Source organism: Podarcis vaucheri, assembly GCF_965113315.1.
Source record: "Podarcis vaucheri genome assembly, chromosome: 6".
In the NCBI taxonomy this organism is placed as follows: Eukaryota; Metazoa; Chordata; class Lepidosauria; order Squamata; family Lacertidae; genus Podarcis; species Podarcis vaucheri.
The window spans coordinates 99,292,653-99,306,591 of NC_138764.1; the positions used below are offsets into that span (position 1 = coordinate 99,292,653).

Below are 13,939 nucleotides of genomic sequence, written 5' to 3' on the forward strand. Positions count from 1 at the left end.
GCACTGTGGTCTAAACCACTGAACCTCTTGGGCTTGCTGATCAGAAGGTCACGGTTTGAGTCCCCATGATGGGGTGAGATCCTGTTGCTCTGTCCCATCTCCTGCCAGCTTAGCAGTTTGAAAGCATGCCAGTGCGAGTAGATAAATAGGTACCACTGTGGCAGGAAGGTAAAAGGCGTTTGCGTGCGCTCTGGCTTCCATCACGGTGTCCATTTGTGCCAGAAGCGGTTTAGTCATGCTGGTCACATGACCTGGAAAGCTGTCTGTGGACAAACGGTGGCTCCCTCCGCCTGAAAGTGAGATGAGCACCGCAACCCCATAGTCGCCTTTGACTGAACTTAACCATCTAGGGGTCCTTTAATCTTTTTTTACCTTATTCCTCTGTAGGAAAGGTTGCAATTTGGAATTGGTAGCACACATCCCGTAAGATTGCTTCTGTTCAGAAGAACTGGAAGCTTAGGCACCTATCTTTTCCTTTGAATGACATATTTTTGCTTGGATTCCACATTTTTATGACCACTACTCCTTTTTTTAAAAACCTACTCTCCATTATTTTTTGTGCCCCCTAACTTGAAACAAACAGAAGAAAGGGGATGTCCCAGTTTTTAATATCTAGCAAAGAGGATGATCTTCTACTTCCCCAGAAAAGGGATAAGATTATGAGAAGTTCTCCTGGAAAAGTGGGGCACTTGCAGAAGACCTTTCCAGAGGACTCTGGCATACATCTTGTGAGTTTATGTATATATTAGAATTTTTGGGGATTCAGGAGTTTGAACTATCTACTCCAGGGCTGACCTTATCCCCTTTGGTCTGCTTCACATCACAGAGAGAGAGAGGTCAACTTCTCCAGTCATAAAGCTCTTCTGCCTCTCCTTGGCTGCTTGGAGAGCAGCCATAGCCCAGAGCAAAATATAGTCGATATTCCTTTGGTTTGGCTTCAGTGAAACAGAGAACTAGCAAACAAAAGGAGGGGAATCAATGAGGTTCCACGTGAGGTATGGAAAGCTTCAGTATAACATTCAAAGATGACCTCAGGCTCCGCTGGAAGCGGGAAAGGAACACTTATATTTCTATTTCCATTACAGGCAAAGGTTTAGCAAGGAAAATGCTTCACCCTGGTCAGCAACAAGGATGACCTTGTTTGTCCTCTATATTATGGAGAAGGACGAGTGGATCTATTAACTCAAAACTTTTCTCCATCTCTCTCTCGCTCTCTCTCTCTTTAAAAAAGCCTCATCAGTTCAACATATTTCTTTATGAGTTTGCTATTTAAAAAATGCACACCAAAGTCCCTGTGAAAATTTGTTAGCATTTTCCAAGCTATTTCATCTAATATAATGCATTTGTTATATATACATACTTTTATACACGTTTCTTGGTCAGTGAACTGCATCGTAAAATTCTCAGAAGGGACTTCTCAACTTAGGTGCTAGAACAACAACAACAGCCTTTGCCATAGAGAGCTCAAAGATACAACTGGCTATGGAGCTCACTTTGATGCACCCTCTAGCAACTCACTGGAATTACTATATTTATTTCTTATAGCTCAAGAAAAAGGATGGTATTCATGTATATTTTTGCATTACTGCAAGGAATAGCACTAGAGCAAAGGGATTTCTCACCATGCAAACCCTGTACCATCACCAAATCTGCTCTGAAGAGTTTGGGGAAAACCCAGAATAGATTTAGGGGTCATGTAGGGGTAGGAGAGGGACACAGGTGGCGCTGTGGGTAAAACCTCAGCGCCTAGGACTTGCCGATCGCATGGTCGGCAGTTCGAATCCCCGCGGCGGGGTGAGCTCCCGTCGTTCGGTCCCAGCTCCTGCCCACCTAGCAGTTCGAAAGCACCCTTAAGTGCAAGTAGATAAATAGGTACCGCTTTCTAGCAAGAAGGTAAATGGCATTCCGTGTGCTGCTCTGGTGCTGGACGCCGGAGCAGCTTCGTCACGCTGGCCACGTGACCCGGAAGTGTCTGCGGACAGCGCTGGCTCCCGGCCTCTAGAGTGAGATGAGCACACAACCCTAGAGTCTGTCAAGACTGGCCCGTATGGGCAGGGGTACCTTTACCTTTACAGGGGTAGGAGAAGTGGGCACAGTTCCATTTCACAAGGAGAAAACCCACCACTGATGGAAAAATCTACTTAGTGCTGTGTTGAATACAACCCAGTGCTGTTAGGGAGAAACAAATCCTCCCAATTCTGTTCCTTTCTTGTTCCTCTGGTTTCCGCTGTCCCGTTTTCTAATCACCCAAAGTCCTGGTTTAATCAAGATAACTTCCAAATTTAACTCCAGGTTTGGAACATTCAAAATTCTTATTCAGCCTAAGAGCATGAGGAGCCAAGCCAAAGTCAGCACCTTGGAGAGAGATCAAAGGATGGTTTCATGACCACAAATGATGCTCCTGCAGCTAAGGCCAAGTATCCAAGATGCCCCAGGAAGGTGCTGGACTGCTGCAACTATTTGAGGGCTAGGTAGTGATTGACAGGAGGCCCCACCCTCTGAAGCCTGAGTCCCGGCCAGTTAAAAGAGCCATTGCAGCTGTTGGCTCCTTTGAGGTAATGGGGCTTCCACCTGTGGAAATCTCTCCTTGGGGACTATGGATCAACCATCAGATTCCAGTAGCAGGAGGTATCTCCTCAGGGTTCAGGACAAGAGAGACATGCTCTGGTACCTGTGGACCCCTGCAGGATGGACCAGGATGTGATTCCATCTTCTCCAAGGAGCTGAAATTGATGGAGGACTCTTTTTTTGAGGAATTCTGGTCCAGGGTCAGGACATAATGTGCTCTGGGTGCATTTACCCCGTTTGAACTCCAGCACTCCTTTTCTAGAAAGTAGGCACCGGAATGTAAAACAAGATAAGAGGGCTGGCTCTTCCCCCGTTGTTCATGAGGCTGGGGCGGCTGCACAGAACCTCGTGTTGTTTACTAAGCTCCTTTCCTTTGTCTTTGATCAAATATACATGCTGCCTTAGGACACACTCTGTACAGTTTTGCACTCGTCTTTTGGGACTCCCGTCTCATCTTAGCAGTTCCTTTTCAGAGAGACTCTGCTGAAGCTTTCCTTCATTCACCTAAACAATCAAGCTCCTCAAAGATCTTGTTCTCTCCTGTACTCCCAGCCTCAGAGGTAACTTTTGCCTCTCCCCCCTCCGAACCCCCTGTCTCAATTTGCGATGTTCTCTCTTCTTTCTGGCAGCTGAAAAGCAAACAGTTCTCTAATGAGCTACACAGCAAGCAACTTTTGGATATAGTGAGGCACTATGGAAGCCTTTGCCGACAGCTTCATCCAGTTAGGCCAGAAGTGTCCAGATTTGCCCTCCCCAAACCCCCCAGAAGTCACGAGTCTGGATGACAACACTACAATCTTCTGCAGAATCCAAAGACCAGGCAATATTTTTTTTTTTTAAAAGGAATAATGTCTCAGACAAGGCTATGCAGCAAAGTGGAACTGATGCTAATTGATCATCCTTTGCTCACAATCAGAAATGATTGGTGGAGAAGTTCTCTTGCAGTTTATCATAATCATGGCAATGTGCCTTGATGGCTGGAGAATCTCACCCCCTGCCTTTGGAAAGTGACACCCTTTAGGCACCAGAGGAAAAATTTGAAACAAGTTTGCAATTTGAACTGATAATTGAGTCTTAAAGAGTAATTTTCTTCAGTGCTCTAGCCAGCTAGCCATGCTTTTATTTTAGCAAAATTTATATACCGCTTGATTGTAATAAAATGTTGGTGGTCTGAATCCACACGGTGGAATGAGCTCCCATTGCTCTGTCCCAGCTCCTGCCAACCTAGCAGTTTAAAAGCACACCAGTGCAAGTAGATAAATAGGTACTGCTGTGGTGGGGAGGTACCGTATTTTTTGCTCTATAAGACGCACCAGACCACAAGACGCACCTAGTTTTTGGAGGAGGAAAACAAGAAAAAAAATATTCTGAATCTCAAAAGCCAGAACAGCAAGAGGGTTCGCTGCGCAGTGAAAGCAGCAATCCCTCTTGCTGTTCTGGCTTCTGGGATAGCTGCGCAGCCTGGATTCGCTCCATAAGACGCACATACATTTCCCCTTACTTTTTAGGAGGGAAAAAGTGAGTTTTATAGAGCAAAAAATACGGTAAATGACATTTCTGTGTGCTTTGGCACTCGTCACGGTGTCCCGTTGTACCAGAAGTGGTTTAGTCATGCTGGCCACATGGCCCGGAAAGCTGTCTGCGGACGAACACCGACTCCGTCGGCCTGAAAAGGAAGATGAGTGCTGCAACCCCAGAGTTTCCTTTGACGGGACTTAACTGTCCAGGTGCCCTTTATCTTTAACCTTAATAAAATGGCAAAATGGTTTACAAGAAACATTAAAATCACCAACGCAAAACGGTTAAAAACAAGTAGTTAAAAACATTCAGAAGACAATTGAAATTGACAGTGGACTAAAAAGAAATTAAACATGGCAACAACTTTTCTTTTCACACAGCTGCCAAGAATCCACCCAGCAATCTCTTTGTGGACTCAGAAACACCCAGCAGCTTCCAGGTCCACTGGGATCCTCCAGAGGGCGCTGTGCAGCACTACAGACTCAGCTATGCTCCCGAGAGTGGAACCAAGCACCAGGAAACGGTAAGTTTTTTTGCAGGGGGTGGAGCTTGGGGAGATGGGGTGTGGCTTCCTTGTTGGACACTTCCTTATTTGATTGATGTGACCCACAGCCACACAAGACTCAGAGTTGCCTATGCTAAAATGCACAAGCAGTTCAGCAGTGAATAGCATGCAAAGATGACATAAATTAAAAACGTTAACAGTTTTATTGTTTTGGAAAATAATTTTTTTTATTGAAAACAAACAAACCAAATACGTTAAGTTTCAGAGCCAAAAGCCCAAGAAGAGTCATAGAAAGATTTTGCTTCCACTCACTTTAATTCATCTTATAGGGTTGCTGTGAGGAAAGAAATAGGTGAGGGGAAACTCATTTTCTCCTCACAACCAACCCTATAAGATGAATTAAAGTGAGAGGTTGCGGCTGATCCAAAGTCACCCAGAAAGTTTCGTGGCTGAGAGGACATTGGTGTCAGGAGTTCAGCCTACACTCGAGTAGGACCCTGGCAGAGACACATGCCCGACTGGCATGTTCTCTCCCTCCTGGTCTATCATTCAGGAGCTTCAAAAGCTTTCTTCAGCCCGAACATCACAGCGACCGATGCCAACCGACACTGGCACACTTAGGGATCCGCTGAGTTTGTGCACCTTGCGTGACAGACCTCAGCAACTCAGCATTTTGGCTAATCTACTTTATTTACATATAAACACACAAGGAGCACTGCAACATGGCTCCCTCTCTCTCTAGCATCAGACAGCAAAGAGAAAAAGAACAAAGGACAATAGTCCCACTTCATGGAACACAGTAACACAAACATCCTGTCTTTGTCACTTCCCACTCTGTGGAGTCAAAACATATACCGTCATGTGAAAGACAACAACACCATGACTGCAATCATGGAGCAGGAATTCTAACAGTTTGGACCTGGGTCCCCTTCATTCCTAGTCTGGCTTCCTAAGTGCTATGCTATGTCAGCTCAATTTAGCTAATTATGCTAAATTATGATGCTCGCTGGGTGACTTTGTGTCGGCCGTTCTTTCTCACCTTGAACTACCTCTCAGGAATGTGTGCGACAAGGTTACGCGCCGTCCTGAGCTCCTCTGAAAACTGGTGAGGGAAATAATGGCAAATAGGGTAGAGATTTTTATTTTTTTAAAAAAGTTATTCACAGTATAAATGTCCCGTTGCAACGATACATATATTTTGTGGGCCTTGGGTCCAATCACTGAATAATTTGCTGGATGAAAAAAAATTAAAATTGCACGTAGGATGTTTACTTGCACTGACTTTTGAGTCACCCGAAATGCAGTATTTTGTTAGGGTTGCAAAAATTGCAGCTTCTGCTTTCCACAGATAACTGTTTCTGGGAGGAGCAGGTCAATCACTCTTCACTCACTGCTTCCTAATCGATTGTACATGGTGACGGTTTCCGCAGTCTATCTCACCGGAGAAAGTGACCCTGTATCGACCATAGGCCAGACAGGTAGGCAAAAGAGTGGGCACAGCCCTAGGTTTTGGAGGGCCTTGCAGGGCTGTTGTCATGGGGGCCCCAGCTGAAGTGTGGGCCTCTGGGGTTACAGGTACGACACGCTCTTTCCCCCGCAGGGCATCCCTTCCCCAGCTGACGAAATCATCCCTCCTCTGTGCTGCCCCAGTGCATGGCTGAACTATGGGAGCGGAGAGGTCTTTGGCCCCTTCTACATTTGCGGGCAGGGGCCGATGCTGAGTGGACTGAGGGAGCCAAGTGCGGTGCCGTTCGATGGCTTGCTCCTCTGGAGTGCGAGAGACGAAGCTGCACTGTGCTGGGCTCCGCACTCGGCACATGCCAGTAATGGGCGCAAAAGCAGGCAGACCAACAAATGCACATTTGTCCTTTGACTTTTATCCTCCTAAAGGAGGACTGGTGAGGGGCGTGGCCTGGAGAGAGGGGGTGTGGCCTGTGGAGATTTCTGAGGACCAGACAGAAATAATAATAATAATTATAATTATAATTATAATTATAATTATAATTATAATTATTATAATAATAATAATAATTATAATTATAATTATAATAATTATAATAATTTATTATACAGACATACCTCGTGTTACATTTGCTTCAGGTTGAGCATTTTCAGGTTGCGTCCCACGGCGACCTGGAAGTACTGGAAATGGTTACTTCCAGGTTTCACCGCTCACACATGTGCAGACACTCAAAATGACGTCACGCGCATGTGCAGAAGTGACAAATCGCGACCCGTGCATGCACAGACACGGGTTGCATTCTGCTCATGTTGCAAACGGGGCTCCGGAATGGATCCCGTTCGCAACCAGAGGTACCACTGTATATACCCCGCTCATCTGGCTGGGTTTCCCCAACCACTCCGTGTTAGGATATTTCCGTTCCACCTTAAAAGGGAGCAGGCTGTGAGTCACAGAGTCTGCGTATTTCCTGTTCACAGGATGTTTATGTTTTCTGTTGCTTTCGTTTTCTCTGTGTCTGGAGACACTGATGCAGGCAGTCATGTTTTTCTTTGTTCTGATCAACGCTGAATAAAACTTGTAAATAATGCTCTCCTGCGTGCAACTTCTGCTGTGAATTATCTGCTGATAGAGTGTGCATGAGCTCTGGAATGTGGCAAGCTATTTCTGGAAACTCGTGTCACTAATTGCTGATACTGTATCTACGGGAGATCGATGGATCGTCCGGCAGCCGGCTTGGGGGCCATGATGGACTTTGTCTCCCTGGCAGTATCCCAACACTCCGGGCAGCTCCCAACATAATATTAAAAAACACTATAAAACTTCAAACATTAAAAACTTTCCTAAACAGGGCTGCCTGTTCAGATGTCTTCTAAAAGTCAGATAGTTGTTTATTTCCTTGACATATGGTGGGAGGGTGTTCCACAGGGCGGGTGCCACTACCGGGAAGGCCCTCTGCCTGGTTCCCTGTAACCTCACTTCTCGCAGGGAGGGAACCAGCAGAAGGCCCTCGGCGCTGGACCTCAGTGTCCAGGCTGAATGATGGGGGTGGAGACGCTCCTTCAGGTATACTGGGCTGAGGCCGTTTAGGCTTTAAAGGTCAGCACCAGCACTATGAATTGTGCTCGGAAACGTACTGAGAGCCAATGCAGGTCTTTCAGAACTGGTGTTATATGGTCCCAGCAGCCACTCTCAGTCACCAGTCTAGCTGCCACATTCTGGATTAGTTGTAGTTTCTGGGTCACCTTCAAAGGTAGCCCCAAGCAGAGCGCATTGCACAGAGGGCCACATTTAACTAGGCCTGAGCTTCCTCATCCCTGAGCTACATAAGCACCTATTCTTATCTTTCCCGTAGCTTCTCTTTTGGCCAGACTGCCCACAATAAGAGGATCTTACCCTTTCAAAGCTGAAGGTAAGGCAATTTATTTTTGCTACTTTACCAGTTTTACCTGTGTCGTGATGATTTCCCCTCTTTTTTTGTGCCTTTCTAATTTTATTTTTGTTTGGTACAGACATCAAGCAACTTTGACAGGAGATGGAAGGGTACCTTCAAAATCCAGTATCAATGTTTTGACGATTGCTGGATTTTCATATTCTTTCTAGTCCCTCATCCCTTTCCTGGCATCATTCGCACAATTTTCCTGGAGCTCTTTAAGCCACAAATGGGTCCCTCCCTCCTTCTCTCCCAAATGCATATCCAAGGTGAAACAAATGCAAATTCACAAGGTGTAGAGTTATTTTCAACAAATGTCTGGCATTATTCAGTGAGAGGATATTTATTTCTGTGCCCTTGGCAGAATAGGAAAGCTATGAATGTGCTTTGGAAACCCTTTCAATTAATTCAACTCCTCTGTAAATTGTGTTATTAATGTAAGTGAGTTTGTCACAGGTGTCTCCTCAAATGACTGGCTATAAAACACGATAGCAAGAGGATTTGTAGCACGTGTTGAGCAAACAGGGCTATTTATATATATATATATATATATATATATATATATATAAAACAACACAACAACAATAATAATCTGCCAAGGAATAAATTGTAAAATATAAATGTTGTGGGAAAGGGTTTTTGCAACTCCTTTGGAGACTGCAAAGGTTTCGGATGGGTGTTTATCAAGGAACTGCAGCGTGTGGGAATGTTCTGGGGTGCAGGAGAGGATATATTGACTAATTATATCCTTATCCAACTTGTGCTAACAAGTTCCCAAAATATCAGCAGAGTTTATAGACTCTTTAAGTTCGCAACGGTAACGTGTGCACAGGTTCGCTAGAACCTCTATAATAATTACTCTGGTAATTTCCCCTTTTGTTCCCTCTTAAAATACAAGACACGGCACAGTCTTTATAAAAGTATAAAAGAGTTTACTCACGTTCTGTTCACAATATGATCCCAGAAGGCAGACAGCTTAAAAAGGTTACATACATTCAGAATCTATCTTGTAGCAAGATAGTCCTTATCTCCTCTCTTGGCTGGGAGCCAAGAGAGCATCCTTAGATGTTTCATCATCGAAGGAAGATGGCAGAGAGAGAGAGTGGCTGCCTGCCCTGTGCTTTTGTCATTACCTGCACAGGTGAGGCCACACCCACCTCTGGTCACATGCGGAGGAAGTCCGTCCCCAGGATGTTTACCTGCTTGCTGGACTGACATCCCTCCCCATGTTCTAACATGTACACTCTAGGAATGTTGCCATTGACTGCTCCTGTGTTTACATCCCACACAGCGAAGAATGGAAATGGAATACAGCAGCAAATTGGGGCCAAGCAATGTCATGGAAAGGGTGGGTTGTGGGTTTTGGTTTTGACGCTCCTCGGAATTAGATTCCTTGGGCAACAGGCAGGTGCATACCGAACCCATCTTCACAGACTTCTCCAGCATGTCCCCACCTCCTCAGATTGGCTTGGGAGAACCCCAGGAACCCATAGGTGGCAGGAGGAATAGGGGGGAAATTGTTCTGCCCGGAAAGCTGAAATGCTTGCCTGGATGAAATGATGTGATGCAGTGCCCAGCACCTCTATGTAGACCAGGGAAAGATTCCTGCCTGAAACTATTGGCAGCTGCTGCCAGTCAGTGTAGATCAGACATGTCCAATGCATTGATCACGATTGACCTGCTGATCCTTGGATGAATTCTGGTCAATTGTCTGGAGACGTGCCTGAGCAGCCACACCTTGTCCTGAGCTCCTCTCGCAGGAGGGACTGTATTGACTCTGGACACCCACCCACCCCGGCCCTGTCGGCGTGTGCCCACCCACCCTGTACCCACCCCTGCCATGTCAGGGGAAGTAGCTGGCGCCTGCCCCCTGGGGGGAAGCACCCATCCCTGCCCCCTGGGGGAAGCAGCCAGCACCCACCCGCCCACCCTGCACCCATCTCTGCCCCCCTTGGGGGAAGCAGCCAGCGCTCGCCCACCCTGCACCCATCCCTGTCACCCACCCTGGACCAGTGGCGTAGCGTGGGTTGTCAGCACCCGGGGCAAGGCAAGTAATTTGCGCCCCCTAACCGGTGGATTTGCGCCCCCTAACCCGTGGATTTGCGCCCCCTAACCCTAACCACCAGATGTTGCGCCCGGTGCGGCCGGCCCCCCCTGCACCCCCCACGCTACGCCACTGCCCTGGACCCATCCCTGGGTGGTAGATCACTGCCAGTTTTTATATTGCACGGGTGGTCAACTCCCAAGAGACTGCAATCTACTCACAGAGTTAAAAACTGACAGTGATCTACCCCCTTTTTTTGGGTGCAGGTAAAATTTGTTGAGCCTTTTTTAGGGAGGAGGTAAGCCCTGTTTTTTGGGGGGGGGTACAGGGCAAAAATGTTGAGCTTGTTTTGGGGGGGGAGCCGCTGATCTACCACAAACTTTCAGTGATCTACCTGTTGGGCGTGCCTGTTATATTGGATCATAGATCACTGACTACTTGAAGTTGGACTTGCCTGGTGTAGACAATACTGGGGGGGGGAGCTTCCTATGTTCCAATGCTCCTCTTCTATTAAAAAAAAAAATCCTTCCAGTAGCACCTTAGAGACCAACTAAGTTTGTTATTGGTATGAGCTTTCGTGTGCATGCACACACCTCTTCTATAAAACTCTAGATCAGGGGTCAGCAAGCTTTTTCAACAGGGGGGCGGTCCACTGTCCCTCAGACCTTGTGGGGGGCCAGACTATATTTAAAAAATAATAATGAACAAATTCCTATGCCCCACAAATAACCCAGAGATGCATTTTAAATAAAAAGGGCACATGTAAAAACATGCTGATTCCTGGACCGTCCATGGGCTGGATTTAGAAGGTGATTGGGCCAGATCCGGCCCCCGGGCCTTAGTTTGCCTACCCATGATCTAGATACATTGATTGATGGTGCTACAGTGGTGCCTCGCAAGATGAAAAGAATCCGTTCTGTGATTCTCTTCGTCTAGCGGTTTTTTCGTCTTGCGAAGCAAGCCCATTGGTGGATTAGCGCTATTTGCGCTATTAGCGGCTTTTAACGGCTTATCTGCTGATCGGATCAGCTGATAAGCGGCTTAGCGGCTTAGAAAAAGGGGGGAGGGGAAAAAACCCCCCAGGAACTCGCAAGACATTTTCGTCTTGCGAAGCAAGCCCATAGGAGATCCGTTTTGTGAAGCACCTCCAAAACGGAAAACTCTTTCGTCTAGCGAGTTTTCCGTCTTGCGAGGCATTCGTCTTGCGGGGCACCACTGTATTTAAGTAAGAAAGACTTTTCGTAAAAATGATCATATGCCCTCAGCAGATGCTCAGAAAGACAATCACAAAACGCGACACCCTCTCAAGTGTCCTTGCTTTGCAGGGGCACCTCTCATTTTACCATCAAATGCTCCATTTCCCCGGCTTCCAGCTTGCCCCCTTTGTCTGGGACTGTTACAGAAGCAAATAACTGCAGCGCTTGATTCTTTCTGAAGGCGTCTTTTTCCCCCACTCAACCCATTTAGATGGAGAGCACTTTCTAACTCTTCACCAAAGAGCCTTTGATTCTTCCTCTCTTATCTCTGATTTGTATGAGCGGCGGCTCCCAGTTTTTGATTCCTTGGCTCAAAGGATGAGAGAGGATTTAGCAGGGGATTTCCTGTAAAAGGTGAACTGCAGACGTATGCCAAAGTGTTTGTATTATTTTCTGCAAAACAACTCACTTTGCCTTCCGAAAGGCAGCTGGCTGAATGGGCATCAAAAGGAGAAAAGCGCTCACTCCTTTCCACCACGTACAATTAATATAATGCGATGGCCCACTTACTCCTGAATTCATTCTTATGGCAGCCGTTTTAGTCTGTAATGGGTAAGCAACTGCAAGGTGAAAGCTGCACTTTACAGAATACGGTCTGGAAAAACAGAAAATGGTAGCAGGGAATAAATAAGAAATGAAACGAAAACCCCCCAACTTGCATGGCTGGAATTGAGTGCAACATTTTACTGTGATTGCAGTAATTCACCTTTCATCAAAATGAAAAGGTTTTGACAAGCAAGGGGGAGGGGAAATAAAGGCACCCTTGTGGCGGGGAGAACAGCAGGCACGGGATAATAAGGATTAGAAATCGCCATTCTCCAAGGCGGCTGGAAGTCAAGACAATTTTGCAGCCAGCCCTAGGAAAGTGATGAGTGGACTTGAACGATGCAGGCATTTCCAAACCTGTTTGTCCCATTCAAATGTTCTATTTAACAACATATTTTTTAAAAAAATAATAATAATGTGCAGTGGATTGGCCCCCAGTTTGAAGACTAGGATATTGGACCGAGGCCACAGAGCAACATAATCAACAACAAAATGCTGTCTAGGGGTCTTGCTTTCTGTCTGAAGGCCACATTCCTTTCAGAGCAACCTTCTGAGGTCCACATGCCTGTGGGCAGAGCATCATATGCAAGTTTTACCTTTCATTTTCTGGGCTCCACACCTGCCGGAGAGCTTCTGCCAGTCAGAGTAGACCATATTAGGCTGCATCAGCCATCCGCAGACTGGTTCCTTCTGACTGTTGTTGGAACTCCATCAGACACAGTCAGCATGGTCAATAGTCCCAGGGCGGTGGGTAGAGATGGCAGATAGTCCATCAACATCTGGAAGGCAGGAAATAATAATAATAATACTAATAATACTAATAATAATAATAATAATAATAATAATAATATATTATTTATTCACCACCCATCTGGCTGGGTTTCCCCAGCTACTCTTGGTGGCTTCCAACAAAATATTAAAAATACAATAAAACATAAGCATTAAAAAACTTCCATAAACAGGGCTGCCTTCAGATGTCTTCTAAAAGTTGGGTAAGGCTGGGCTATAGGTTCCAATCACTGTAAAGCAGGTTTGACTGTATGCAAATTCAAAGCCAGGTTGGCCCTTTGAAATGTGTGAAATTATTCATCCAATAAAGAAGGATGCTGGAAGTTTGGGGGCAGAGAAAGGAACGGACTTCTCCATGCCGCATATAATGAAACTGCAGAACTCGCTCCCACAAGAGACAGGCATGACAACCAACTTGGATGGCTTTAAAAAGGAGATTGGGCAAATGGGTGGAGGAGAAGATTATCAATGACTGCTGGCCACCTCCACAGTTCAGGGCAATAATGCTTCCAAATACTAGTTGCTGGAAACCACCAAAGGAGAGGATGCTCTTCTGCCCAGGTCCTGCTTCCAAACTTTTGATCATCATCTGGTTGGCCATAGTGAGAATAGCATGCTGGAACAAATGGGCCACTGGCTTGATTCAACAGGCTCCAGAGCCCTTTGTGTTGCTCTCCTTCAGGTTAATTAATATATCAATGCTTCCTTTCATGTCTCTTACTTTCCACCTGTTCCATGTCATTCTGAAGACTGCCCTGTCCTGGACTCCATGGAAGGTTCTCTGCAAGGTAGGCTGCCAGCTTCTTCCTTTTTTTTTTTTTTTTTGCAAAAAAAGAGAGAGCCCTCCTCTCTTGGTTATGCAGTGTCTCAAAGATCTAGGTGCTATATAACAGATACAAGCGGGTGCTGGAAACATAATCCAACCCCCTGCAATGCAGGGGTCCTACCCACAGCCATCCCTGGGTGGGCTCAAACCACCAGCCTTCTGGTTAATAGCCACTGAGGGACATTAGGCCCTGCCCACATGCTTACAACCTGATTAGAATTATTTATAATAGACAACGAGGTCCTACTTAATGGCCTTTGGTTAAGCCTTAGAATTGGGGTTCAGTACTGTTGGCCAGTGGCCTGAGTTCTGCACCACTTCTCAGGGAAGCAGTGGGTTTGCTCCCACCACCAAGGGCAGGACTTTGCAGGTGGCCCATTCAGGGTGGCATCAACCCTACTTTTAATAGCTGGAGGCTACACCCAAGCCCTAGCAGCATGAGTGGAAGAGCAGGCCATGCTTGCTATCTGTCAGGAGCCCAGGCTGCTGTCTTGA

General features: G+C 46.2%; 1 protein-coding gene across 1 annotated transcript in view; it reads left to right on the top strand.

Annotated features, from left to right (window-relative positions):
- Window positions 1-13,939, top strand: part of COL20A1 (collagen type XX alpha 1 chain) — a 131,346-nt gene that overhangs the window by 56,676 nt on the left and 60,731 nt on the right. The window contains exons 19-22 of the mRNA XM_082225818.1: window positions 4,467-4,609; window positions 5,940-6,069; window positions 7,906-7,962; window positions 13,368-13,406. Of these exons, the coding sequence (XP_082081944.1) occupies window positions 4,467-4,609; window positions 5,940-6,069; window positions 7,906-7,962; window positions 13,368-13,406 (369 nt within the window). The remainder of the gene's footprint in view (window positions 1-4,466; window positions 4,610-5,939; window positions 6,070-7,905; window positions 7,963-13,367; window positions 13,407-13,939) is intronic.